General features: G+C 53.9%; 1 protein-coding gene across 1 annotated transcript in view; it reads right to left on the bottom strand.

The window, feature by feature from the left end:
- The window catches only part of ZNF512B (zinc finger protein 512B), a 35,933-nt gene extending 17,279 nt beyond the window's left edge, over positions 1–18,654 (bottom strand). Inside the window, exons 1-11 of the mRNA XM_064465428.1 lie at positions 18,500–18,654; positions 13,969–14,091; positions 10,054–10,133; positions 9,125–9,253; positions 8,610–8,782; positions 8,207–8,460; positions 7,360–7,431; positions 4,967–5,101; positions 3,469–3,593; positions 986–1,078; positions 31–129 (exon numbers count right to left, since the gene is read on the bottom strand). Coding sequence (XP_064321498.1) covers positions 31–129; positions 986–1,078; positions 3,469–3,593; positions 4,967–5,101; positions 7,360–7,431; positions 8,207–8,460; positions 8,610–8,782; positions 9,125–9,253; positions 10,054–10,133; positions 13,969–14,089 — 1,281 coding nt within the window. The 5' untranslated portion in view covers positions 14,090–14,091; positions 18,500–18,654. The remainder of the gene's footprint in view (positions 1–30; positions 130–985; positions 1,079–3,468; positions 3,594–4,966; positions 5,102–7,359; positions 7,432–8,206; positions 8,461–8,609; positions 8,783–9,124; positions 9,254–10,053; positions 10,134–13,968; positions 14,092–18,499) is intronic.
- Positions 18,655–25,748: the final 7,094 nt, after the last annotated feature.

The raw sequence follows: 25,748 nt of genomic DNA, 5'->3' as shown, positions 1-25,748 counted from the left end.
CAGAACGAGAAACAAGAATTATTCTCGTACCTCATTGGGGCATTTCAGTTTTCCCATCTGCTTTAGCACTTTCCTCAGCCTTTCCCGCTCTTCCTGTTCACCAAGTCCAGTGGTTTCCACAGGAACAGGCTGGAAACAAGGAAGTAACAGAAGTGACAGAATCAACCATTTGCTCACCTCCTCTGTGCCAGGACTGGGTGGTAAACCTCTGCCATGCTGGAGCTGCCCTTGGCTGGGTGGAACCTCTCGTTAGAAGAGCTGGATCTCCCACTGCTTTACCACATGCCAACGCCTTTATCGTTAGGTATCAGATCTGCTCATGCCTTTCCTGTGTTTGCACCCAAAGGGCCAGCTGAGAAACCCAGGAGCAGTTCCTGCACTGAGGATTCACCAGCCAGACTGAAGAGCAGGTAAATGACAAGTCACAACTAGTAAGCATGGGACATGAAGAAATGTAGTTATGCCTTGCCCTGGTATCTTGGAGATGTACATGACCAGATTTTTAAGAACAGCATCTAAGTTGTTGCTTGCCAGGTTTTGTTCATGATAAATTTTGTGGCTATTTCTCACATGCATGGTGGAGAGATAAAGACTGGATTTTGAGAATCGTGCAAGGCAGAACCCATCAGTCCCAGATCTGCGGGCACAGTTCCGGAGACAGAGCTTTGCCACTCAAAATTTGCCTCATCGTATTCACTGAATCTTTCCCTGTTCTGGGATTTGAAATCTTGTTTTATTTTCCAGTCCTCTGCTCTGCTCCCTGGGACCAACGTGAGCCTAACTAGCTGCTTGGAAAAGAACGGCTTTGCTTGGCAGGGAGGAGGAAAGGCCACTGTTCGGTCTGAGCACTATGTGAAATGCTGCAAAGATGGTGTTGTGAATTCCTCCTTTACAAAGACAAAGGAAAGCAGGCTGCTGATAGCTTCATCTTCTGCATCTACATCAAGAAACAAGGCATGAGACAAGAACAGCCCAGCTCTCTTACCTTGCTGACGTGTTCAGCCATGGTGTGGTAATTCAGCCCAGCTTTGGACTTGAATTGCTTTTTGCAGTGCTGACACTTCAAGGCATCCTGCAGCTGAAGAAATTAAAGGCAAGTCACTGTGGAGGCCGCAATCCACTACTGATTCTTCCAAGGGCTGCTGCTGCTCATCATCAAGCCCCAGGGGTAGCTGTTGCTGCAGCAGTACCCAGCAGTGGGACCCAGCAGGCAACACAGCATCCCCGTCCCCCATCCCAATCCCAGCCTGCAGCTCAGAGTTTTCTCTCTGTTGTCCTGCATACTGTTATCAAACCCACATGCCCCAATTTTTGGAAAACATTCCATTTTGGATGTAGATTTAAAGCCCCACTGGCTGGAAACATCTGGACCTGGCATCTTAGTCTTCCTGTTAAAGGGTTAGGAAAGAAAAGATGCTTTGATCTACCAACATGTTAGCTGACTGTGTTCTGCAGCCCTATTAACTACAACAGATGCTGGTGTACGATACGCTTTATGGGTGCCTGGGCTGTTTGAAATTAAGACAGTGCTGGACACGATCACAGAAAAATACTTCCCCTCATATTGCTCTGCTGTTTGACCCAACTTGGCCCCCTGACTGACTAGGAAGATGCACTGAATGCACACACATTAAATGTACAGAGGAAACTTGCACAGCGAGTATGCAGATCATAACTTTTGCTGGGGCAGGTACCAGAATTTATTGACTCAGGAGGTGAACACTCTGGGCACCAAGAGACAGAAGGACTCGATAGGGAGCCAGTTCCTGGACAGCCAGGGCCATTCCTGCTCCTTCTGCCTGGCTGATGCTCCGCCTTCACCAGTTCCCCTCCAATCAAGCCTGGACTAGAAGTTGGAGAGGGGACGACGATGGAGCTGCAAATCCCTCCTCATCCTGAAGCTCTGAGGAAATGAAGAATAAGCCCACTGCAGCCAGTTGGGAATGACTCGCTTATAGTTGTGCTCCCATCAGTTAATCTTGTTCCAGATGTCAAGTGTTGATCCTAACAAGGTGGGTGCTAAAAGCTCCTTGACTCATCAGATGCCAACACCAGCCAATTTGGGGTTTACTCCTCCAGTCAACACTGAAGAACATGCCACATCCATATTCTAACAAGCCCTCCCACCTGGTACGCCAGGAGGATACACCTGCCCTCATCTGCTTTGAGCCCAAGCATGTTGCAACCATCCCATACCTTATTTCCTTTACAAAAAAACAAAGAAAACAGGGCAGACTGCTTAGTGACAATGAAGCAATGGAGGAATCAGTTTCTGTTGTTTTTTACAAGAGTTTTTAGAGGCCTCACTAAGGACGTGCCATAGGTTTATCTCAGAGGTGAAATGCTGAGAGCTGGACCTGTGGTTGCACACACAGAGCTTGGCGACTGTCCTCCCTGGGCCACAGGCTGCTCTGGCAGGTACACTGCAAAGCACCCCAGCTCCCAGAGCGGCACAGCCAGCCCCAGCAAGGACCATGCCTCCTGGGGAAGGGTGAGAAAACATCCACTCCTTGGGCTGGAGCCCTGATTCCTCGGATGAACACCCACTGGCCTATTTATAGCAGGGAAAACAGGCCTGAGTGCTCTGGCAGCATCACGCTCAGCAGGCCGGCTGGCCGTGCAGCCCGCGCAGAGCCTGCCTGGCTTGGGAGATGCTCCAAAGTGCAGAAGATATGAGCAGTGGTGGCCAAGATCCCCACTCCACTGAAGCCAGGAGAACATCAGAGGAGGCAGGATTCTGCCACCATCGATGTAGCATGGGGTTTGAAAGGGAGAGTAGCCTCCCACTGCTGTATAAATAGCAAGGCAAAGGCTGAGGAGGCATTTACAGAAAATGAATGTGGAAGCAAAACCAAGCCACATATTTTCAAAGCAGGAGGCATCGATCCCACGTTGGCTTTCAGCGGCAATGGCTCTGCACCACACCAGGTGACGGATGAAGACGTAATCCTGTGCTCTGATGGATGGCAGTGCAACAGAGAGACAATTTTTCACCGTGCCATTACTGAACTCCTGTGTCTTAACAGCCTGCCTGAGCACATCCAAGCTCGGTGTCTCCCCAAGACGTGCTCTCATTCAACCACAATTTATCTGGCCTGATGCAAGGCATGGCACGCAGTGAAATCCCTCAGCCAGGACTCCAGATGAGACCAGATTAGAGACAACCCCAAAAAACTCTCCAGCCTTAAAACTATTCGTTTAGCTACTAGAAACACCAGACTCTGCTGGAGACACTGGGGCAAGGGGCCCAGACCACAAAATGATTCAGAATCGCTGAGAATTAGGTGTCCAAATCCCTCTGAATTGATGCGAGGCAGCCAGCTCTCTGAAGATGACTAGCAAGTGCTCTATAAAACACAGCCCAGAACTGGTTTTAGGGGCACCAATATGCATTTAGGAGTGGCACATGTACATGTCCATTCCCCTCCAAAATCTGTATGTGCGTGATTTAATAAAGCAAGTCCTTACTTTCTGGCAGACATCCATGTGCTTTTTGAGCCCCACAATAGTTTTCCTGGTTATAACACTGCAGGTTGGACAGGCAACTTCTCCCTTCTCGCTGATCTCCCGCTGCCACTGGTCCTCGGGGTTTGCTGGTGAGGGAGAGGAGAGGAGAGAGGTGTTACACCCAGCCGCAGAGACCACAACCTGCCTGGGCTGCTCGGCAGAGGAGAGCGCTATCGTAAACCTTGGTTTGCTACATTGAAAAGCACTGAATTGGAAAAAGTTCCTGATGTTAAAAAAAGAATACTCTCCCAAGCGTGGTCTGAGCCAGGCACAAACAATGCAGGCACTTGCAGATCTGCCTGCCCCGCACCTCCTGCGGCTGCCTGAGCAAACTGGATCTACTGGGCCAATTTACGTGGAGTTACGTGGCCTGCCAGCATTTCATGGGGAAAAGGAGGTTCACCTTTCCAACCCTGCTGGTATCCTGCACGCTGGGAGTCAAAACGTAATGATACCCCTGGCCACCTCACCTTGTCCTGCCTGTAGTAACTCCCCCTGGCCAAACGAAACAATTAGCGGGAGTGAAACAAAGGTGGGTGAGCATCTTGGCTCCAAACGGATGTGTGCCTGGAAAGCTTCCCTGGCACTCCTCTTCCTGGCAGACACACAGGCAGCTAGGGGAGTGCTAGCTTCCATGCATGTGTTTATTTGAATGGCTGTGACCAGCTTAAAAAACACCTGAAGTAAGAGATACATGGGGCCAAAACCTGCTCCCATGTCCAGAGTTCACACTGCGTTCTCAGCAAAACAGCACTGGGCTTCCAGCAAGGGAAGCCCAGTCTGAATAAAATCCACCAAGTCTGTTTATTTGGCTGCTTTTGCATGGCTGTGAGATCAGAGAGTCATTTATTTGACTTTGAAAGCAGTGTAAGGCATTGCAGCTGTGTTTATCTTGCACATCCTGCATTTCTCCTGCTGTCAGAGCTCCCAGGGAAAATCAGCAACCTGTGCTAGGGTGTAGGCTGCACCTCGGAGAAGACATAATTATGCCAGAATTGCGCACTGGCATCATTCACAGAGATGATGTTAGAAAAATGCCATCACCCCAGACACTGACCCAAATTGTGGTCACAGTGAAGCCAGGTGAAACCAGGATTCAGTTATCTCCCAACACTCGCAGCAGTCTGTCCTGGCAGTGAAGCAAAGGTCAAGTAACCCTTTTGGGATGTTAATTGTGGCTGCACAAATATTTTAGGAGCAGCAGCTGCCCCCACATCTGTGCTACACCTCAAAAGGGCAGGAGCTGTGTGCCCTGCTGTGTACTTCTGATTTTGTGCTGCTTCTGCTCACAAACCTGCTAGAAAACTGGCCCGGCAAAGAGCCTGCTGGACTGGGAGGGGTGCAGGCACCACTAGTTGCAGGTGAAGATGGAGACCACGCGGCCTTGGAGCAGAGCACAGGATAAGCAGCTAAGCTGCACACAGAGCTGCTGCCAGTGCTCTGCCTCCACCAGCCTTACCTGCTGGTAGATGCACAGCTGTTTCCTTCTTCACACCAGCTCCTGGAGGTTTCTTTTTCAGCTCCTCCATGTTGGTGTTTGCCTCCAACTTCTTGGCTCGATGGGCTTTTGCCTTGTCCTCTGCTTTGACAAGACCTGTTAGACAGAGAGAGGATTTTTATTCAGTACTTGCTGAAGTACTCAGACCAACTTGCATTTAACAGGTAAAAAAACCAGGGACACTGAACTGGCTGTAGGTCTGCCAAGGCTGTATGGGTAGGATCAGGTCTATAATTATGACAGGCAATATCATAACAGCTTATGGTGTTTTATAAACAGAACCATTTCCCCAACCCAGACAGTTTACGAACTATGGAAACACCACAGCAAAGCAGGGTAGGATGCTTCTTGCAAGGCAGACTGTGGGGAAGACAGGCTGGGTAGGAGGCAAAGGGCATTTTGCAAGAAACTGAAAGGGGGAACTGAAACAACAAATTCAGGATGTAAGTGATGCTCCTGCTGATGCTCCTGTACTGGAAATGCTGTCTAACTGCTTATGCCAAGGAACTGCGGTCCCTCTTAGAAAACTGGGCAAACTTTGGGATCCCAGACACCAGCTCCCACAGGACCTTTCATCCCTGGATCTGTACGCAATTGTCACGATGAACACAGGTCTCTCCTGGTCCCACTGGGTGCTGGGAAGGGCCAGGAAAGAACAGGAAGACAAAAGGGGTGACCGGGTGACAGGCGCATGGGGAACAGGAAACCTGGTGCAGCTACCCTGGATGGCTGGCGACTGTCACCAACCCTGCCTGCAAAGTGGAGAGGAACTTGAAGGCAGGGCTTTCAATGCAGGGCAAGCACCAGGCTCTCAGCCAGCCTCTCCCAAATGCACCCACCCTCGCACCTTGCCTGTGCCTCATCCCCACAGGACTGCATGGACAAAATGTGTGCTGCTAAAGGCACCGCTGCCAATCACTGAAGCATCCTCCCTGCACCGAGCAAGGCCAAGTGAGCAGAAGGAGGGTCAGCACATGCTAAGAGCACCCCAGCAACGGCAGTGCTGCACGATCCCCTTCTGTTGTGCAGAACCCCTCAGCAGTTCCTGGCTGACATAAGAAATGGAAAGATGTGACTTGTAAATGATGCTTTGGAAAGGCTGGTGAAGAGAGGAGGGGGGCTCTCCCATAGGTCCACCGACCCCAAAATCCATGTGCAGTTCAGCCCTGCGCCTGTGCTTCCACAGAAGGTGATGCAGGCAACACGGTGAGTGCCTGGGTCAGATCCACACCTGCCCCATGAGGGTCCATGTCCTCCTGAACTTGTGGGTTGTGACTTATAAAGCCAGGGTCTGAACGGAGACAGCACCCCATGACAGGCTGCTGGCATCCTAGTCTTTGGGGAACGAACTGCCACGTTGAACCCGGCGGATGTTGGCAAACACCTGCCTGATCTTCATTCTCCATTTGAGGCAGCGGGTCACTGTGGGCACCAGCTTATTCTCAAGGAACCCACAGCAGTCATTTCAGTCAATGGCAGTGCCTCTGTGGGGAAGTTAAGGGAAACAACCCCAGACTTCCCAGGAGCCAGGGGAAAGGAAATTGCAGAGACCACATCCAGCCTGCTCTTTGGTAAGTGTTTAATCCCTTCAAAGCCATTAGTGCCTCTCCCCCAAGTGCCTCTCGTACTGGAAGTACTGCCTCCTGCAGTGCCTGGAAATCTGCTTTTTATTTCCCTGATTGAACATATTTCATAGACAGTCCCAATCCAGTTGCTCTTGTGCCAGTGATGCTCCAGGTTTCCTCCCTCCTTTCCAAACCAGTTGGGTGTATTTATGGAGCATGACCACAGTCCCACTCACTCTTGCTTTGTCAGGATGAAGCAGCCAACTCCCGAGCCTCCTCTCGGAAAACATCCCGGTAACACATCTCTTCCCCCTTGAATTCATTTTCTTGAATGTGGGCGACCAGCATTGCAGACAATGTCTGAGGGACGGATGCGTCACCCAGCCTTTCTACGCAGCAGAAATCCTTTCAACACATTTTGATACTGTGACACCCCAGGATGGTGGGATGACGATATGATGTTTCTCGTGACTTGCTTGTGTCAGCAGCTTGTTACTTTCGTGTTACAGCTGGACATACCCGGGTCCTTTCTCCTCTTCCCTCATTTCCCAGGGACAGGCTCCTGAGCAGAGCAGGCAGGGTTGTTACAAGTGCCAGCTCTGCTGCTGCCTTTCATTCCCTTTCCCTCTTACGGTCAAAGGCACCAGCTCCTCCAGCATGATATCCTCAGGCTCCAGGTGGCTCCCACGTATCTCCATCACAGGGAGGGCTCTTGGGGAAGGGGCTTCCCTGAAATGCCCCAGAGAGAAGCTACAACCCTACAGCTGACCAGAGTCGTCCCCGTATTACCTTTCAGTCCAAATGTCCCCGAGATGGACGGCTGCTCCCCCGTAAATTTCTTAGGAGTTTTCTGTTTCCTTCCTGACTCAAAAGAGAGAAACAGAGAGATTTGGTCAAATAACTGTACTGCCAGGGGAGCTTCAGCAGTCCCAGGGCATGGGGTGGGCACACACTCCATGTCAGGAGTGGATCACCTAGAGGAGGCCTTTAGCACTGTGAAATACAGGGGCTGTTGAATGAAACACCCGCTCACCAAACAGTAACAGGATACCCCCACAAAATCAGAAGAAATAATGGTATCCAGGGCTAATTCAATGAGTGGAAGTGGTGGCCCTGTCTAGTGCCAAAAGCCAAGTGGTTTCCAGTCTCAGCAGCTAAGGTGGCTGGTGGTGGTTCACTTTGGTGCTGCAAGCAGTGTAAACCCATGCAATGATGCGGACAAACATGGCCCTGCCTGCCAGCCCCACAGTGGTAATGGACAGAGTGAGCTTCCTCACCCTGTCCCAATACTTCAGGAAAATGCATTTGCCAGAACCACCCTGGTTGAAACTGCCACACTCAGTGAGGACAGATGGGCTGACGTGGCAGCTTGCTATGCTGCAGGGAATTCAACACATTTCCAATCCTGTAGGTCCTATAGGAATACCTCTACCACAGCCTGCAACCATTTTTAACTCCCAGTGTAACTCACTGCTACAAGAAACTGGGGAGGGGCGCAAATTATCAGGATGTCGAAACAAGGCTTGGATACATTCAGGGAGACACTCGCAGCAGCACTGGCCGGAGCAGAGCCCCTTCCCGCAGGACACCCATCTTTGGGATCCTGAACCAGCATAGCCCCAGGCTCTAATCTTACTGTGCTTCATCCTCTCGGGGTCTTCCTCCTGCAGCGAGGCCTGGCTGCCCCCCTGCTGCACGGCATCCTTGCCGCTCGAGGACTTCGCCGTGGGGGTGGCGGCTGCCATTGCCTCAGCTGCTGCGATCTGAAACTCCTTGCTCTCCCGGCTCTCCACCAGGCACTCGCCATTCTCAGCGTGGTCCTGGGCCACAGCTTTTTCCGTCTTTGCCTGTTTGGGATGGATGGTGGGGCAAGCTGAACTCTCAGCAGCTCTAGGGCAAAGCACAGAGGGCTTGTTTAAAGAGGGGTTGTTAGGCAAACATCCTGACACCTCTCCTCCCTCACCAGCCCAGATCATGGGAATGGAGGCGGGCAGGTTCCCCTCTCCCAACCATCCCACAGCCCAGCCACAGCCTGGTACCTTTTTTTGCCACTGCTCTTCCCAATGGCCTTCGGCACTTTGTTTTCTGCTTTGCTGGTTGGCACTGGCCGGTCTAAGTGATTCCAGAGCCGATGCTTTTCTAGCTGGGTTTTGGAGGTGAAGGCAGCTTCGCAGTACAAGCATGAATAGGTCAGCTTCTCTGAAATCGCACCCTGTGCGGAACAGGGAGAGACAGGTGGGTATGGACATTAGACCACAAAGGGGACAGGATTTTTCTGACACAGGGACAAACACAAATCATGTGTAACACCCTTCTGCCCCTCCAAACTGTTACCAATGGTCCGTGACCCCCCAAGCCAGAAACCTCACACTGAGCCAGAGGGACTGCAGCCCCTCTCGTACACACCTCACAATGGTCCCTGGCCCATCTGTACCCTCCCCATTTTAATCTTGTATTTCTCCTGGGGCTTAAGACCTCAGAGGCACTTTACCCTGTAGATGGCAGTGTGAGAGCTGGCCACTGGAAAGGACACACAGCTCTCCAGTCTCCTTACCCCTTGGCAGCGCTGATAGTGGTACTTCAAGCCATATATGCTGGGGAACTCCAGCCAGCAGCCTGAATTGGGACATTTCACCCTGGAGTGGGCTTTGAATTCGTCTTTCCACTGGTTCATCAGGGGGAGCTGGGAACAAGAGACACAAGAGACATAGCTGAGCGAAGATCACTGTGTGCTTGGCGGTATGCTGGTGCAACCCAAGGGGACCAGTGGCAGCACATGGGACCTGCGATTCTTCCTGTCCACCCCTTCCCACTGCGCAGCTGCAAAGTGGACCCCAGGGCTCTATTTCAGCATAGCCGTGCTGCCTCCTGTGAGAGGTGCCAGGATGGAGCTGCATGCTGCAGGCTCTACAGGCTAATGGTTCCTCCAGAGAATTTACCTTGCCGTGCCTCCCAGAACGCATACATGCTCCCAGCCAGGCTGGGGAATAAATCAGGCCAGAAGTCGCCTGGGTGATTTAACTACCCCACATTTCATCTAGTCAGTAAATCACCCCATGCCCATGCTCTCATGACAAACTGCTCTGTGTGTTGTCCTCGCTACCGTGCTGGAATTAAACTGCACAACTCTGTGGGGAATAAATCATCCCTTTGCCGGTGCTGCCGGATCATTAGCCAAACCTGATGTGGCTGCGAGAGGATCCAGCTCGTCTGGGAATGGTCGTGGGAAGGGGAGGCTGGAGGGGGGGGGTACTGCTTCCCACCAGGGTTTTGGAGGATGCTGGGTGCTGGCATGGAGGGTGTTCAGGGGCCAAGATCTTGCTGAGTCCAAGACAAGGCTGCTCTGAAGATTAAACTGCCGGGAAGGCAGGTTTAACCCTGGAATGGGGCTGGCTGAAGCACGCAGTGCAGCAAGATGGGGAGGGCAAGTCAGAGGGAGCAAAGCAGGGAGGGCACTGGGGACCAGAGCGCGCTGGGTCTTACGGGGATGTCTTTCAGTGCCTGGTTCTCAGCCTTGGGTCGTCCTTTCTTCCTGCCTTCGGTTTTGTCACTGGTTGCATTTCCTGCAAACAGATGCAGTGCACATCACCCCCTGTCTGGCCAGCGAAGTTGGAGAAGCTGCTGTCCCAGCAATCCTGCTACCCAGCCCCAGCCTCCCGCTGCCCAGCCAGCTCCCTTGCTCTGCACTGGGTCTGCCTTGCCTCTCCGCTGCTGTGTCCCTGCTCTGGCAAGGACGGAAATTCCCCTCGAAGGCAATGTCAGCTCCTCTGCAATTCAGTGCACAGCCCCTACACCTGCAGATACCTGCGTGGGAGACAGCTGCTTCTCCTGGTGTTTGCTGACCTCTCTCCTTTCATTTACACAGTGCAGGTTCAGCATGGCTGGGGCTTGCTTTGGAAAACTATCCTTCCACTTGGGTTGGAAGAAATCCTTCAGCAACTACGCTTTTTAACAAAAGAAATCTGCATCTAGGTCAGCACGCTGGGCCCCGGGCAGGCCATCAAGCACAGAAATCCCCCATCCCCTTTGCAGGGCCAGCATGGCTGGGCAGTCCCAGCTGCAGGAGATGCGACGAGAACATGGGGAGCAGCAGGGATAGAGATGGCTGGGGCGGCGGGGAAAGACACAGGGCAAGGCAGTGCTTGGAGTTCTTGGGTGGGGAGCAGAAGCCACAGGGACACCTTCATGAGGGGTCATGGCTCTTCTGGCATCCTGAGCATGAGCTGAATGCCAGTGGGGCAGAATCATGCCCAGTTCAAACAGACCCTGCAACCAGGGGAGACTACAAAGCATGATGGGGCACACCACATACAATCACGTTAAACTGCCAAGCCCCAGACCAGACATTTTGGCTCACAATGGCACCAAACTTCCTGATTTCACCGACTTCACACCCAAAACGGATACAGCAAAGTGGTACAAACACCATGACAACCTTCACTGGGGTTTGTATGTAGGGGCTGAGGGCAGTTCACCAAATCAACCCACTTTCACGTCCAACCTCCCATCACTCCAAGCAGAAACAGAGCACCCTGGTCACCCCGTGGGTCTGGAGAGCAAGACCCTGCTCCCTCTGCCCAGCATTGTCCCCCCACAGCCCTGTGCTCCCGGCAGGCCTTAAGCTGCATTTTGAGGGCTAACCTGTAACTTTAAGCGATGCCAGGAGTCAGTGTAACTCAAAGATGAACTGGACAGACGTGAGCGGCCAATGGGAAATGCCATGTACAGAAAACAGACTGAGATGTGGGAGGGCTTAATGAATAGGACTGGGAGTAAAAGCCATTTGCTATGAGAATAGGAACAAGCCAAAAAGCATCCCTGAGAAGGAAACCCCAGAACAGCTAGCAGAGAATAATTGAGATTAAAAAAACATAAACTCAACCTGTAAAACACCCTTCTCTGGTGAAAATCAGGTAAGAAGAAGAGGCTGGAAGCCGAGCCGGGAATTCCTCCAGCTCCTGAGAAACTGAAGCTCAGCTCCAAGCCTGGTGCTGGCTGTACTCAGAAAACAATCCAGGATTTTTTTTGAACAATGGAGAGAGATCAGACAGAAAGCCAACCAGTTACCTACAAAGGCATTGCCAAAACCACACACTCTCTCCATTTTCATGCCTTCTGCCCCAGCAGCCAGAGGTAAAATAGCAAACAAGACAGTTGGCTCATTTATTTCCAGTCCCCTGAAGTCATGCCAGCTGGTTTGCTCCACTTTGATACCTGTAAAAGCATCCCTTCGTGATGTAGCATCCTTTGGGAATCCCTCTAGCCCAGAAGGCCTCACCTGCAGGAGGTGGTGACCTTTATGGACTATAAGAAAAAGTTCCTAAAAAGTCATCTACCTGCCCCCCCCCGCAAGGTAGCCTCTAAGCTGTCCCGAAAACCCCTGTTCAGTTTAGACTCCTACCTGCCAGGCTCCTGCCCCGAAATGACTCATGGTCCTAAGGACAGGGGAGGATTTTGCAAGCTTGACCCCAAACCGTGCTAGTTCTGGAGCAACTGTAAAGGGTTCATTCAAAACTCCTGTAGCACCCGTGAAGAACATCTGTGATCGCAGCTGCCCTCTGCATTTTGTATTTTCTCCACTGCTCTTAGACCACGCGCTCAGGTTTCTCCTCCATGCTCATGTAAGTGAAGGCCTCACCGGCGTGTGAAACAGGGCTATGTTTCTTGCACATCATGGGACTCCATGAGCTGGGAGCTCATGAAAAACCACCAAATTATAAATGATTTGCAGCAAAAGCTCACAACACTGCTGTTACCTGCTTATTGCTCTCCCCATTTTCTGTTTTCTCACATAAACTCTTCAAAATATTCCAAGTTCAAAATATCCCACAGCAGCATATCCCTGTCCCTCCAGGCAGCTCTCCCCAGCAGCCCAGCACATCCAGTGCTGCAGCTCACGCAGATTTTCAGTGACAGTTTTCCTCTCCTTTTCACAACTTGCACAAGTTTCAAAACTTTTGGGGATGTTTCATGACAAACAAGTGCAAAAGAGCGCCCGGTCCAGTCACCTCTCAGTGCCCTCGTTGACTGGGCACAGCAATGTTGGCTGGGGACAGCAAAGACAGGGACAGGAGGAGCAGAAAACATGTCTGCTCTTCCAAAATCCCACTCCTGGCTACCACCCACCAGGTCTAGTAAACCCTGGACTTTACAGGCACTCACAGGAGATATGAATGCAACGGCACTCAGTGTTATGGCTGGTACCATGGCTGTGTGCCCCTGCAGCAGGTTACTGCAGCCATGTGCCGAGTCAGCTGGGTGGAAACAGCATGCTCTTTAGAAATAGGGATGGCTTGCCGATGGACTTAAGGCTTCTCTGAACCAAGACCTGGCTTGGCACCTGCACCAACCAGGCTGCTGCAACTGCAGGAGAGGCCCCTCTCACCCCAGTCCGCACCAAGCTAATTCACCCCAACAAAGCAAACCCTGGCAGACTTTTCCACCTTCAGCACTTTCCCAAACAGAGCAACATGATACCTTTCTTCATCATGGAGTGTCCTTCACTCCCTCATTGCTTTCAGTCCACCTAAACCAGAAGAAAGGGCTGAAAAAAGGGATTTTCTATTTTTAAAGGTGCTGATAAGATGTGGCACAGGGAAAAACGCTTTCCCGTACGCAGGTATGTTCATACTGCAGACAGCTGGAGTTCATTCCCCTTAGCAATAACTTACACCCCTCTGTTAGCAATTACAGCTTCAACTGCCTCAAGGGAAGAGCAGTATTTGGGAAACATTTCGGGCACACGCGTTTCTCTGCAAGGCTGCTGATTTTGGGTGTCTGGTCTGAAGTACATCTCTGTGGTCTGACCCTCACCCTGGGTACAGGCACCCCACAGCATTCATGGCTCCTGTTAGCGAGGTAAAGGCAGCGAGAGGCTCTCTGTACCCGTAGAAGGGATCTGCCCAGCATAAGCAGACAGGAGAAAGATTTCCTCAGGCCTGGAGATTCCTGGATAGAGAAATCAGCTATCCATCAGAGTGACAGCCCTTAGCAAGCGGGTCCCCCAGGGCTTGTACGCTCGCAAGCCTCCATCCCAGGGGCAGCGACACGGGAGACAGCAGATGGTCTGAACTCATTTAAGCCTTTCCATCCTTTGATGTAACACTTAGCTACCAACACGATAAATAAGCAGCAAGACACCCATCTCGTTAAGCGAGACGCACGCTCCTCAAAAGGGAGAGGCCATCTCCGTCCCTCCCCTGCTGTTCCCAGGGACCGGCTCTCTGCAGCTCCGAGGGTCCTTAGGCTTTTTTGGCCCAGCACAGCCCTTGCTGGTGGCTCAAAGCAAGGAGCCAAGGTGCGCTCGCAACCCCTCATTTTGTCAGCCACCCCCACAAGCCCTGAGCTCATCCACTCTGCCCCATCCACCTCCACAGAAAGAAAAACTGAGTTCCTTACCGAGCTTGGGCAGCTCTGCCGGCGGGTTTATCCTTGTCTCCGTCCTGCTTTCTTTGCTGGCAGCGGGTTTGTTAGAGCCTGCAGTCTTCCTTCCACCTTTACAGGCATAGGAATCCGCCATCTCTGAAAGAAGCAGGGTAGGCGCTAAAATTCACTCCTCGGAGCCAGGAGCAACACATGCTGAAAGCAAGGAGAGCTGCTGGGGAGGGAGGGAAATTAGAAAACTATCATGCAGCTTAAACGTTCCCACAAAGAGAAGAAATGGGATGTATTTCTGAGTATTTGTTCTACAGTCGAGCAGCGCCATAGACATGGCTGAAAAGCTGCTTTCATTATAGGCCGATTTCCCCTCCACATATAACAGCAAAGACTTTATTAAAAATTATGGGCTGACTTTGCCCAGAGAAGTAGTGAATAAATGGCTTTTCCTCTTCGGTTATTTCTCTGCTTTCATTTAATACACCAAAAGAAAAAAAAAACAGTGAGTTTTAACGAACAGATGTAGTGATAAATTTCCAATTTTCCTTATTAATGAGAAACTGTTATAAACTGAGAATTGTTAATGTTATCTGAATTTTCCGTATTAATAATTCAATTTGGCTTCTCTATAAATAATGAACACCAGGAGTTATCGCAGAAGGCACAGCAGGACACCCCTCCACTTTGGCAGTGCCAGGACAAAGCCCACGGCATGGCTGGCTCTCCTCCGGTTGGTTTCAAGTACCTTCCTCCCCTCCCAACACCATAAGCAAAGACACGTCTGAGGATAGGGGCTGCATGGGGAGATGCCGCTTATGGCCCAGGGGGAAAGGAATCCTCCAAGACTCCAAACTGAGAGCATCAAGCCCTTGGAAGGCAATTCCCTGGACCACCATGGCCTTGAGACCTTGGTCAGGACACGATGCTGATGCTCAGCCAGGCACCAGCACTGTGACTAAGGGAAATGCCAACTGGTGCCTTCTTCACCTTTGCTGAACACTTTGCTCCCACACACATGGGTTTTTGAAAAACACAGATTTAACTCATCACCCCCAGTTCCTCCCACAAGATCATGTTTGCATCGTTTAACTCAACAGAGTTGATGCCTTGAGCATCCAGCCTCATCCTGCCTGTCCTCACGCCCAGAGGGATGGTCGAGGTTGGGGGAACACCTCCAATGTGCCCAGATCACCAGACATGCCATCAACATGTGGGACACAAGGGTCCAACAGTCCTTTCTGAGGTGCCCCCGGGGCCTTTCCACACGGGAATGGGCACTGTGCATAGTGTGCAGCCCAGACGCTCCAAGAAGACCTAGCAAAAGTTTCCTGCACGTGTTTGCTTGGTGACACATATGTGGATATTTGCAAGGCCACAAAGGTTAATCGGATCAAGTGAGAAATTCCAGCCTTGGCAACATGGTCTCTCACATTTGATGCTGAACACAGGGATCACTTATTCAGCTAATTTGGGCTCTTTTGGTGGGAGACCTGAGTAGGAGCTGCACCCAGTCTGCCAGTGGCTCCTTCCCAGGGATAGCTGGCCTCTGGAGCAGGCAGAGAGGGGTCCCTGCATCCCCTTCCCAAATCATGGCTCCACTTTCACCCACGTGAGCGCTGCTACTGCCCCCAGTCCTCTGGGGAGGAACATGCCAGTGCCCTTCCTTCCTTTGCTACCTCCTGGCACCTCTGCTCTTCCAAGTGACCCTCAGTCAAGTTGCTCAAAGGAAAAAAAAAAAAAAAAAAAGATTCACGAAAGACCAGTGAACTGAAAGCTGAAGACAAGATCCCTGTGCTCTACAACAGGGTGAAAACCAAGGGGAAACCCACACAGTGGACACTTCTATTCAACCTGGCTTGTGCCGAAATGCAACTATGCTGTGGCTTTGCCCCTTGGGCCAGGTACACATCCCAGCAGGAGAGGGGAGGGAGGGCAAGCACCGGTGCAAAGGCTGAGCAGAACACCCCATGCCGAATGGCTGCCACCAGCATGCTCGCACCCCAGGTGGTGAGACACCCCAGCGCAGGCAGGCATGGCTGCCGTCAGATGAGCAACAGACCACAAAACCTTCATGTTCAGCTTGCTGGGTGCCTCAAGGATGACTCGCAAAGGGTGCCACGCAGGGCAGACCCCATTGATGGCTGACGCACCCACCTCCTGTGCCCTGAACACCCCGTGGCAGCACACACCAAACCATGGGAGCTAGGGTGGTGCTGATCACCACCCTCCAACGCTCCCTTCCCAAAATCACCACCGCCTTCAAGGTGCCTGGCTCAGCCCCGCTCCCACAGCTGGATGCTTCTTGTTCCCCTTAACACATCTGTCCCCTCAAAGGGATCCCTTCTGGCCAGCTTAGGAGGTTTTAAATGCCTTTTGTTTTTTCCACACCAAATACTTCTTTGAATATTTTTCCCTTCTTATTTTTTGGTTAAATGAAAAATAAAAATCCCATAAACCATTTAGTGAGAGCCAAACTCTGCTCCCTGGCCACCGATAGAACCCCAGGGATCCCAGAGGAATTGCCCTGGAGCCAGAGAGCAGAAATCGGCCCATTGTATTTTTTTTCTAATGTCCAAACTTCTCACTCATTTTTGAGTAACACATGCTGAAAACAGGCAACAGCCCTTCCACGCTTTCATTACGTTTTTGGTGAAAATCCTTTTACAACTGGCAACAGGAGGAGAAGATATCAGCAGGTTCTGCCTGCAAGTGGGGCGAGGATGCGGCATGGGAAGGTCAGGGTTGGCAGCATCTTTGCCAATGAAGCCTCCAGCTTTTTTTAGGTAACTTTTTAGAAGTTTGTGGCAGCATTTTTGAAGCATCCCACTCTAGTGCCGGAAAAAAAACCCGTGTCAACAGAGGAGCCAGCATGAGATGAACGGAGGCCGAGTTGGCAGTGCTGGGAGCGGGGGTGAGGAGCAAGCCCATGGCTGCGGGAAGGGGGGAAGCAAAGCCTGGGAACCTGCCACATGCTACCGAGACACCGGCAGACCTGCCCGGCCGGCATGCTCCTCTGCTGGCTTTGACCAGGGACAGCAACATCCCAGCCACTCACCACCCCAACAGGCTCTTTCCCTTGGTGACAGACCCCTCCTGTGGAGCTGTCAGGCTCTGCAGGACAGGCACAGCCCTGAAATTGGGCATAAACTGGAAAAGGGGAAATAACTCCAAGTACTAATGCCCATTGGTGACCTTGGATCAGGTCCACAGGAGTGCACACACAGCCGAGGATGGCTGAGACCCTCTTAGTGCCCAGATATCCTTACGGCTACGAGGGGGAAAGTCACCTGTGGATCCTGACCACAAATTCACCTGCCAGGACTCCTGCCCTGGTCCCATTCCTATGGATGCACCATGAGGCACGCAAACTGTCCTGGTCACTGGTCAATCTGCTCCACTTATCATTAATAATTTAACAACGTCTCCAGATGTAGGCAATGCCCAAAAGGCAATCAAGCTGCCCGCGGAGTGCCGGCACAAGCAGTATGCCAGGCAGGATGCAGGCAGAGGTGTGACAAGGCCAATGCGGATGACGGACGCCTAAGCGCACTGCCACCTCCGTCGCTGCCGGAGGAGCCGTGCTCCCTGCCATGAACTCGAGGCCGAACCGCAGCTGCGCCACGTGCTGGCAGAAACTTCCCGGGAATAAAGATGAGGAAGTGGTGGGAGAGGCCTCCTTGGGTGGGAGAGGAATTGTCCTTGCTGGAGGTTCCCCGAGAGGGAACCATGTGGCGGGTGAAGCCTTGCAAACCCCTGCCTCCCGGGGCACGGCCGCAGCCGGGTGGCTCTGGACACGTGCGGTGCAGCCCCTTGCCATCGCCCATGCCGAGCAAAGCCCAGCAGCTGGCGGCTGCCCCCGGCAAGGCTCTCCTGGAGGGAACAAGTCACCCGGCGGCGTGAGGCCGCCCAGCAGCTCTCTCTGGGCGCAGAGGAGGTTTTCCGATGGTGTAAAGTTTCTGTTTGAAGCACGTTAGCGAGTCCCTCCCTGCTCGCCCATCCCCAGGCACAAAAGCAAAGGGGAAAAGCACATGGAAAACGAGACCTCGCCGTGCCGAGGTGGGGACCGGGGTGTCCCCCTGCCTTGGACATCGCCGGGGCCAACGGACGTGGGGACCTTCGCCCTGCCTGGTCCTGCTGTCACCTCTCCGGGCAGGGCTCTGTCCCCACCTCTCCTGTCCCCTCCCCTGCCCCACCTCGCTGTCAGCCCCGCTCCCCCCGTGCCCGTGCAGGCAGGGCCGCCCCGGGCCTGCACCTCCCCGGGCCCCAGCAGGGGCCGCCTCGCCGTCTGTCAGCCGGGCCGGGCCGGGCCGGGCCGCCCCGCGGCCTGCCGCCTCCCCGGGCCCGGCCGCCCCCTCCCCGGGCGAGGGCCGGGGCCCAGCGAGGGCCGGCGGCGGAGGGCCCGGCCCGGCCGCGCCGCCGGGAGGGGAAGAGCGAACGGCAAAATGGCGACGCGGCGGCGGGCGGAGCGGGGTGCGGGAGGGGGGGTCCCCGCCGCGGCGGCGGACCGGGGGGGTGCCGGCGGGGCCGGGCCGGGCCGCAGCTCGGTGCTTACCTCGGCGGCGGCGGGCCGCGGTGCGGGGCGCGCAGGGCCGGGCGCCCCCCCCGGCCGGCGAGGCGGTGCCGCCCGCCGCCCCCGGCTGCGGGCCGCCGTGCGGGGCTCCCCGGCGCGCCCACACCCGCGGCGGCGCCGCGCTCCGCTGCCGCGCTCCCGCCTGCCCGCCCGCCCGTCACCGCCGCCGCGGCTCATGCGCGCTCCCCGGCCCGCCCCGCGCGGCCCGGCCCGCCCCGCGCCCCGCCACCGCCGCCGGCCCCGCGCCGGCCCCGCGCCCCGCCGATCTCGCGTGGCTCCGCCGACGGGGCCGGGGCCGGGGCCAGGCGGGATGGCGGGCGGGGGCGCCGCCCCGGGAGGGCGGGACCGGGCAGCGCCCCCGGCCCGGCCCGGCTTGACCCGGCCCGGGCAGGTGCGGGCAGGTGCGGGCAGAGCGGCCCAGCCTTCCCGCCTGCTCCCCCCATCCCGCCAGCGGGCAGGCAGGGCAAGCTCTGCCTGTCCAGGGTGCGGGCAAGGGGTCCTGCCTGTCGTCCTCCCTTCCAGGGTGCAGGCAGGGTGCCCTGCCTGTCATCCTGCCTCCAGGATGCCCTGCCTGTAGTCCTGCTCTACCAGGTGCAGGCAGGGTGCCCTGCCCATTATCCATCCCCTCTCTAGCCCTTGGGGTGCAGGCAGCTGGAAGGAAGCTACGGGTCCCCTTGTGAAGCTACTCTGGCCCCTGGGGATGAAGCTGGGTGTGAGGCCAGCACGGTGCCTGTGGGATGATCTGGTTTTCCCAGCTCCCAGGCTCAGGGTGTCCCCCCTGCAGAGCTGGTGGCACCCGGGAAGGTGCAACAGGGCAGAGCCAGCATCAGTTACCAGGACTGGGAACGCACAGCTGCACCGAGATCCAGCACCACTATCCAAGTGGCCGCAGCTGCCTAGAAATTATGGAAAACCAAATTCTGCTACATGAGAGCGAAATCCAGAGCGACCATTGCTGTCAGGGCTACCCTGCAGCACCATCAGCAGCGCGTGGCTCATGAGGTGCCACCAGGAATTGGGAGGCCCTGTGGTGCAGCCACACAAAATCAAAGCGGCAAAAAAATCCCAACCCAAGTTGGGAGTTTCCCCACGATTCCCCTCTTTGCTTTGTCTCCATTGTGGGGAAAGAGCTTAATTAATGTCTGTGGAGAGCAGGGAAAGCTTTGTGTAATTGCTAGGTACTATTATCGGCAGAGCAGAGGGTGATCAGCAGGGTGGGAGGGACAGGCACAGCCCACCTTCTTTGTATAAAATGAGGCATATCCGAGGCAGCTTTGCTTCCCAGCCAACGAGCTGCCTACCAGGAGAGCTGTTAACCTGCAGCAAGCAGGAAAGCAGCTGCCTGTGAGGGCTGTCAGGCAGCTTCATGTGCCCGCTGGGACCAGGCGGCATCTTCAGCACCTTCAAAGTCTCCTCCTCGCTGTAAGGCTGCGAACTGTGCCCAGTCACCTTTGCTTGTCCCACAGCATCCTGACAGCCACCCCAGGCACGAGTGCTGGTGGGGAACATGCACGGGTATGCACACGCATGTGTGCAGAAGTGCCACCGCATTTATCTTCTGCATCTGCAAAGTACAATTCTGCATATTGAGGAGCAGGGTGAGGGTGAAAGGGAGATGCTGGAGAGCCTGGCCACCCGGGTGGTTATACGGAGGTTTGGAGAGCAGCCAGCTGCAGGCTGGTTGAGGTATAGAAGCTCTGAAATAATGCAATATAAAGGCAGCCACAGTTGCTATTTTCAGGCCCTTCTGAGCAGAGAGGAGGGGGCCAATGAATGGACTTTAAAAGAACAACAAATGTAGAGCAGATGCTGAGGAGTGCTTTGTTTCAGGCACAGAGTTGTACCGGTGTGGAAAAGCCTTGCTGGGAAGGGCAGGAGGAGGAAGAAGAAGAGGAGGAGTAGTGGCAGGGGCAGTGGTGCTGCCTTTCTCCACAGGCTTGCAGGAAACCATCACACCTCCTCTTGCATTGTGGCTTTGTCACAGAGGTGTGTCGTGGACGAGAGCTCACCCTCACAGACTGGCACGGTGCTGTGGGGAAGATGGGGCTGTGTGTGCCAAGTATCAGTTCCCTGGTGCTCTGGCTCCTGGGTCAGCATTCCCACCATTCCCACCACACAAGGCAGTAGGAGGCAGAGGAGAGGCAGCCCGGCACATGCTGCGGCCATAAATGCCTGAGAAGGTGCTTGGCAGCAGGGGATGAAGCACTCCAAGCTGTTGAGCATGTAAATTAAATTGATATGGACCCCAGGAAGAAGAGAGGGGGCAAAAAGCAATTATATAGCCAGGATCAGAAAAATCTTGATATGGAGTCCGTCTTACTGGGCTTCCCACAGAGGACGTTACATTTCGTGTGGCTGCTTCTCCGCATCGGCTCTGCCCTGTTGCTGCGTCAGGCTAAGCAGCGGGCAGGGGCTGCAGGCAGCGGTGAAGGCAGGGTGGGAGGCTCTGCTTTCTCGAGAGGGCAGGGAAAATCCAGGTGTATTTGAGGCAGCCTTTGCCAGGGTTGGCAATCCCAGCCTTGTCCCCTCATGATGGGCAGTGGTGAAACAGGGCAACCCACTGGGGTGTCACCTGGGACAAGCACATGTGTGCCTCCCCTCCCCTCACTCAGTGAGGGTGGCCGAGTGTCACCGAGGGGCCAGATCCCTGTGGCTCTGCTGCCCCCAGGGAGGCACAGACCGGGCTCCACACTCCCTCAGGGACCCTGGGCCTCTTGAAGCATCTGCCGCTGCCATCGGAGCATGTGCAGCGAGGTGCTGCCATCCTATGTGCGATCCTCACATCGCTTCTCTGGCCTCTCATGCTGGTGCCGAGCAGTTTTCTCTGGAGCTGCCTTGGGTCTCTCCAGAGATGCCCCGTTGCAGCCAGTGCCGTGACCCCCACCAGTGACGCAGCATTGTTCTCAGTTACTCCTGGCAAGGGTTAATTCTGTCTGGGCAAGAGTTAAAAACACCAGAAATGAGAAAAAAAAAAAACCAAACCCCTCTTACTGGAAAGGCAGGAAATAATCTGATTTTCTGGGTGTGGATCCTCCTGGGGGTGTTGGGACCTGAAGCCAGGACCATGCCCCTTGCCCAGATTGGGGCTGGCTGATCGAACACTTACATGGCGAACAACTTTAAAACATATATTAACCCAACCAGCTGCAGCAGTGCCTTTCAAACCATTAACACTATTAGAATAAAATGGATGCTGGGTTTGCAGAGGCTCTTTCACATGCTGCGGGCTCTGGAGGCATCTCAAAAACTCCTGCTAACTGTTGTGCACATGGGGCTGTGCAGGACCAGCGCCAGCATCTCTGCCCAGGGAGGGCCCGCGGGATGCTCAGTGCATGGGACTGGGTGGGACTGGGAGGGACTGGGAGCCCAGATTTCAGCCCATGTCTGCTGAGCCTCATGCACCAGGCGCAGAGGCAGGTGATGGAAAGGGCATGACTGCAATGCCCAGATCCAGGGTGGGGGACCAGCCACTTCCACCTCTCCCAGGGCTTCATCCTGGGATCGCAGCTGGGTCCAGAGCCTGCAAACTGGCTCAGTGGTGGCTCCATCCCCTATTATCCTCAGAGAAGGAGGGGACAAAGCCCCTTGGACTGGCTCTGTGCTCCAGTATCCACAGGACAGGCCGTGCAGTGGCTCTTTTGGCTAAAGCAGAGTGATCCCAGAACAAAGACAGAATCGCTGCTGGTTTGTGAAGCAGCATCCGGGCCAGCCCCAGCCCTCCTCCCCGGCATGCTGGCTCCACAGCCCGGGCCTCTGATTGGAAACTGGAGCCCGTGATGACTGTGCGAGCCATGAATTATGCTGATGGCTTTTTTTATTATTTTTTTCTTCCCTCTCTGTGCTTGAATGCACTCAGCAAATATAAGCAAAAGGGCAAAAAAAAGAGCAAGAGAAAATCCTAACAGATTTAATTTTAGATATGGCGAGAAAGCAAAATGGCTGCAGTGCAAAAAGGGAAGGTTAACGGAGGAAACGCTCCTGCTGGCAGAAAGAAATGAAGCTCCCAGCAGCCCTGAGGCTGCTGTTTATTATTTACAGGGTCGTATCAGCATGGGGGGCATCTCCCACAGGGACCCAGCCCCAAGCCAGGGCGGTCAGGTCCCTGGGGCACCGACAGCCCCATGGAAGGCAGCAGGGAGATGCAGGGATGCAGTACAAGACAGGGGGACTGCAGGCTTGGTGACGAAGCTGCATGGCTGCAAAACCCCCAAATCCCCCTGGTTTTAAAGAAACACATCCTCTGATAGGAAGCAAAGTAGCTCATTTCAGTTTTGGGGTCTGAAGGTTTTTACTGGAGCCCCCTGCTAACGGCTCACACAAACATGCAGCCTGGAAATGTTGTGTCAAAACCAAGTCTGAAACTTTCCCTTCCAAAAAAGGCCCAAGTGAAATGCTGCAAATATTTCAACACGTTTCTGCAGGGCTTGTTTTCGCAGCAAAGCTACTTGTGCATCCAGGCTGGGGAACAGTGCTTGTCGACCCAAATGATATGAATTTCAGGACAAATTATTTATCTCAGCACTGCTGCCTGCCCTGGGCTGAGCTTCAAGTGGTCACTGCTGCCCTGCAGTGCTGCCCTGCTCCTGCCGCTCACTGCCCATGCTGCCTTCCCTCTGTTGGGTCATCGCCTGGGAGTTCCCAGACTGTAAATCCCATCTCCCCCTTCCTCCAGCCGTGCCAGGCCCCCTGCCCTGTGCTAAGCCCCGTGTGAACAGCTGGGGACCTGCTCCAACCCTGCCTGGGTGCTGCCAGCTGCCAGCATTGCTGCAAGCATGGTGCTGCCCCGGTGAAAGGAGCAGCTCTGCAGCTGTAACTGCTCGCACCCCTCTCCACCCTTCCCAGCTCTGCATTGAGCCTGCTGACCTGGGAACTGGGAGCATTTCTAGTTCTGGGAAGGCAGAGCTCCCAGCAGGCATCTAAGAGCTGAGAATGAGGACCCAAAAATGAAGGAAGTAATATAGGGGAAAAAAAATGAAATGAAGCAATTATCCTTGCTCTGATAGTTTCTAATTAAGGGAACTGTCACCCTTATTAAGAGGCCATTAATTCATTGTCATAAGTCACCACCAGAGTGCAAATACCAAAAATGTGCCTGGGCCATCAGGAGTGGAGCAGCATCCCCTCCTTCCCATGCTGCAGACTCCAGCACTGTGCGAGAGCTGCTCCTGGAGGCCATGGGGCTGCTGACAGCTTTCTGCAAGTTGTGCCCTGGTCCCCACACCGCCGTAAGGGCCATAAGCTCTGCCACGATGCTCAGCCTGTCCTGGGCAGGGATGAACCCATCCATCTCCACCTGCATCCCTGTGCCTGCGTGCTCTGCCCTGTGCAGTCCAAATGCATTTGTGGTGCAAATGATGCGGTGACTTCTCAGCTGAGACTAGCTCTTGACTGCTCTGGGGGATCCAAACCCTAAAACAGTGGCCAAAATATCCCCAGCTCTGTGGTTAAGGTCAGCATTTCCCCCAAAATCACCTCCCACGAATAGCCAGCTCCGTCTCTGGCAGCCTCTCATTATGCATTCTGCATGGAGGGCCCCGCATCAGCTTAATTAACAAGGTAAGAAAGACGGGACCTTTGAGGAAATCTTAATTATATTATCCATCTCACCCTGAGTGGCACCTGATCCATCCCAACACTGTTCTCAAGTTCATTAGCAATGAATCAAGATTGATTAGTCCTGGACGTGCAGCGAGGAAATGCTGCAGTAGAAGGCTTCTGCTGAGATCGCTGCAATACCCTGCATGTCCCCAAGCCCTGTCTTGTCCTCCAGCACCAGGCATCCGATGGGGACCAGGGCTCCAGGATAAAGCAGTCGGAGGTTTGCCAGCAGTGGGATGCAGCTGCCAGAGCATCCCAGGAGCAGCCACTTTGCTGTGCCCCTGTCATGCCCTGGCATCTCCCCCAGCTCATGCCTCCCTGAGCTGCTCTGATTTATACCAGCACCTGTGCAGCCCTACCAGGCTGCTGTGCCCCCCACCACCTGTGCCCTTCTCTCCTTCCCCACGGCTTGTGTGGCCCTGACTCCTGGCATGTGCCACCAGCGACTGGCATGACTCCTTTTTTCTTGCCTGCCATCCTGCTGCGATGCATTCAGGTGCCCACAGGTCTCCAGTGCAAGAAACTTCATAAGGAGCTGCCTGAGAGCACCAAAAAGGCAGTGATTCAAGGTGGTTTGTAATCTCCCCTGGACACCTGCTGCATCCACCTGTCCATAGGTGATGGGCACCTAATTAGATCAAGCATGTAATCTACTGGGGACTGGTGTTCAGATTCAAACTGGCCTCAGTTCAGCAGAGCCCGTGGTAGGCACTGCCATCCCTCCCTGCTCAGCAAATCATGGCCTCAAACCCCACGAAGCCAGGGAAATCACAGGCTGTGTTCACAGCGGAGCATGAATTTCAATGTTGGGGGAATGGGGATCGTTTCCTGAATCAGAGATGCAATCAGCAGCATTTCAGAGCTGGAGGTATCTGTATCATCAAGCCAGGCTCAGTAATTACTTGGACAAATTAGGCATGCATTTTCTATGTGCAACTGTCCTGGCTTTTTTTTTTTCTTCTTGAAATCCTTGCTAGAATCTGCAAACTGCCTCTACCATTGCGAAGGGATTGCTGGTTTTTTCCTTTATACAACAAGAAGATGCTGGCCATTATTTCTGATGCCAGCAGTGCATTGTCCTGCTTATTGCCAAAAATCACCATGAGCAGAAAAAGTTGATCAGATGCTGCAAAGTCACGTGCTCTCTGATAGCCACCATTGCCTGCCCCTTGCCCTGGTGCCGCTGCCTGCATCCTCCGACCTGCTGCATGGGATTGATTTATGCTTGATGGTGTTTTCTGTTTCTTAATTGTCTGGTTTTAATATTGCGTGAATCTGTGCTCGATTCATCTGTGTTTCATTGTCTGGCACTGTTTGTTTTAGGGCAATGCCTGAAATACCACTGGCATATAAGTGTTAGATAAATATAAGGTGTTTTTCTTGCTCAGCAAAAGCTGAGGAGTGACTGAGCTGTCCCTCAGTCCAGAGAGGAGCCCAAGCACTCATCTCCCTCCAGCACCTGGGAGTCCCCGTGCAGCACCCACGGGCCCAGGTGCTTGCTCAGGAGCCTGTGGGAGGGCAATGCTTCCCTGGTGCCACCATGCACATGGATTTTGCTGTGTGCCCAGAGCCACCAAAGGCAAAGTCGTGCTCAGGGCTGCTCCAGATGCATCTCTGCTGCCCTGGGCAGAGT

Source organism: Phalacrocorax carbo, chromosome 14 (assembly GCF_963921805.1).
Source record: "Phalacrocorax carbo chromosome 14, bPhaCar2.1, whole genome shotgun sequence".
Lineage (NCBI taxonomy): Eukaryota > Metazoa > Chordata > Aves > Suliformes > Phalacrocoracidae > Phalacrocorax > Phalacrocorax carbo.
Note: the sequence above shows the minus strand (reverse complement) of the source record. Positions and strands in the feature narration are given on the sequence as shown.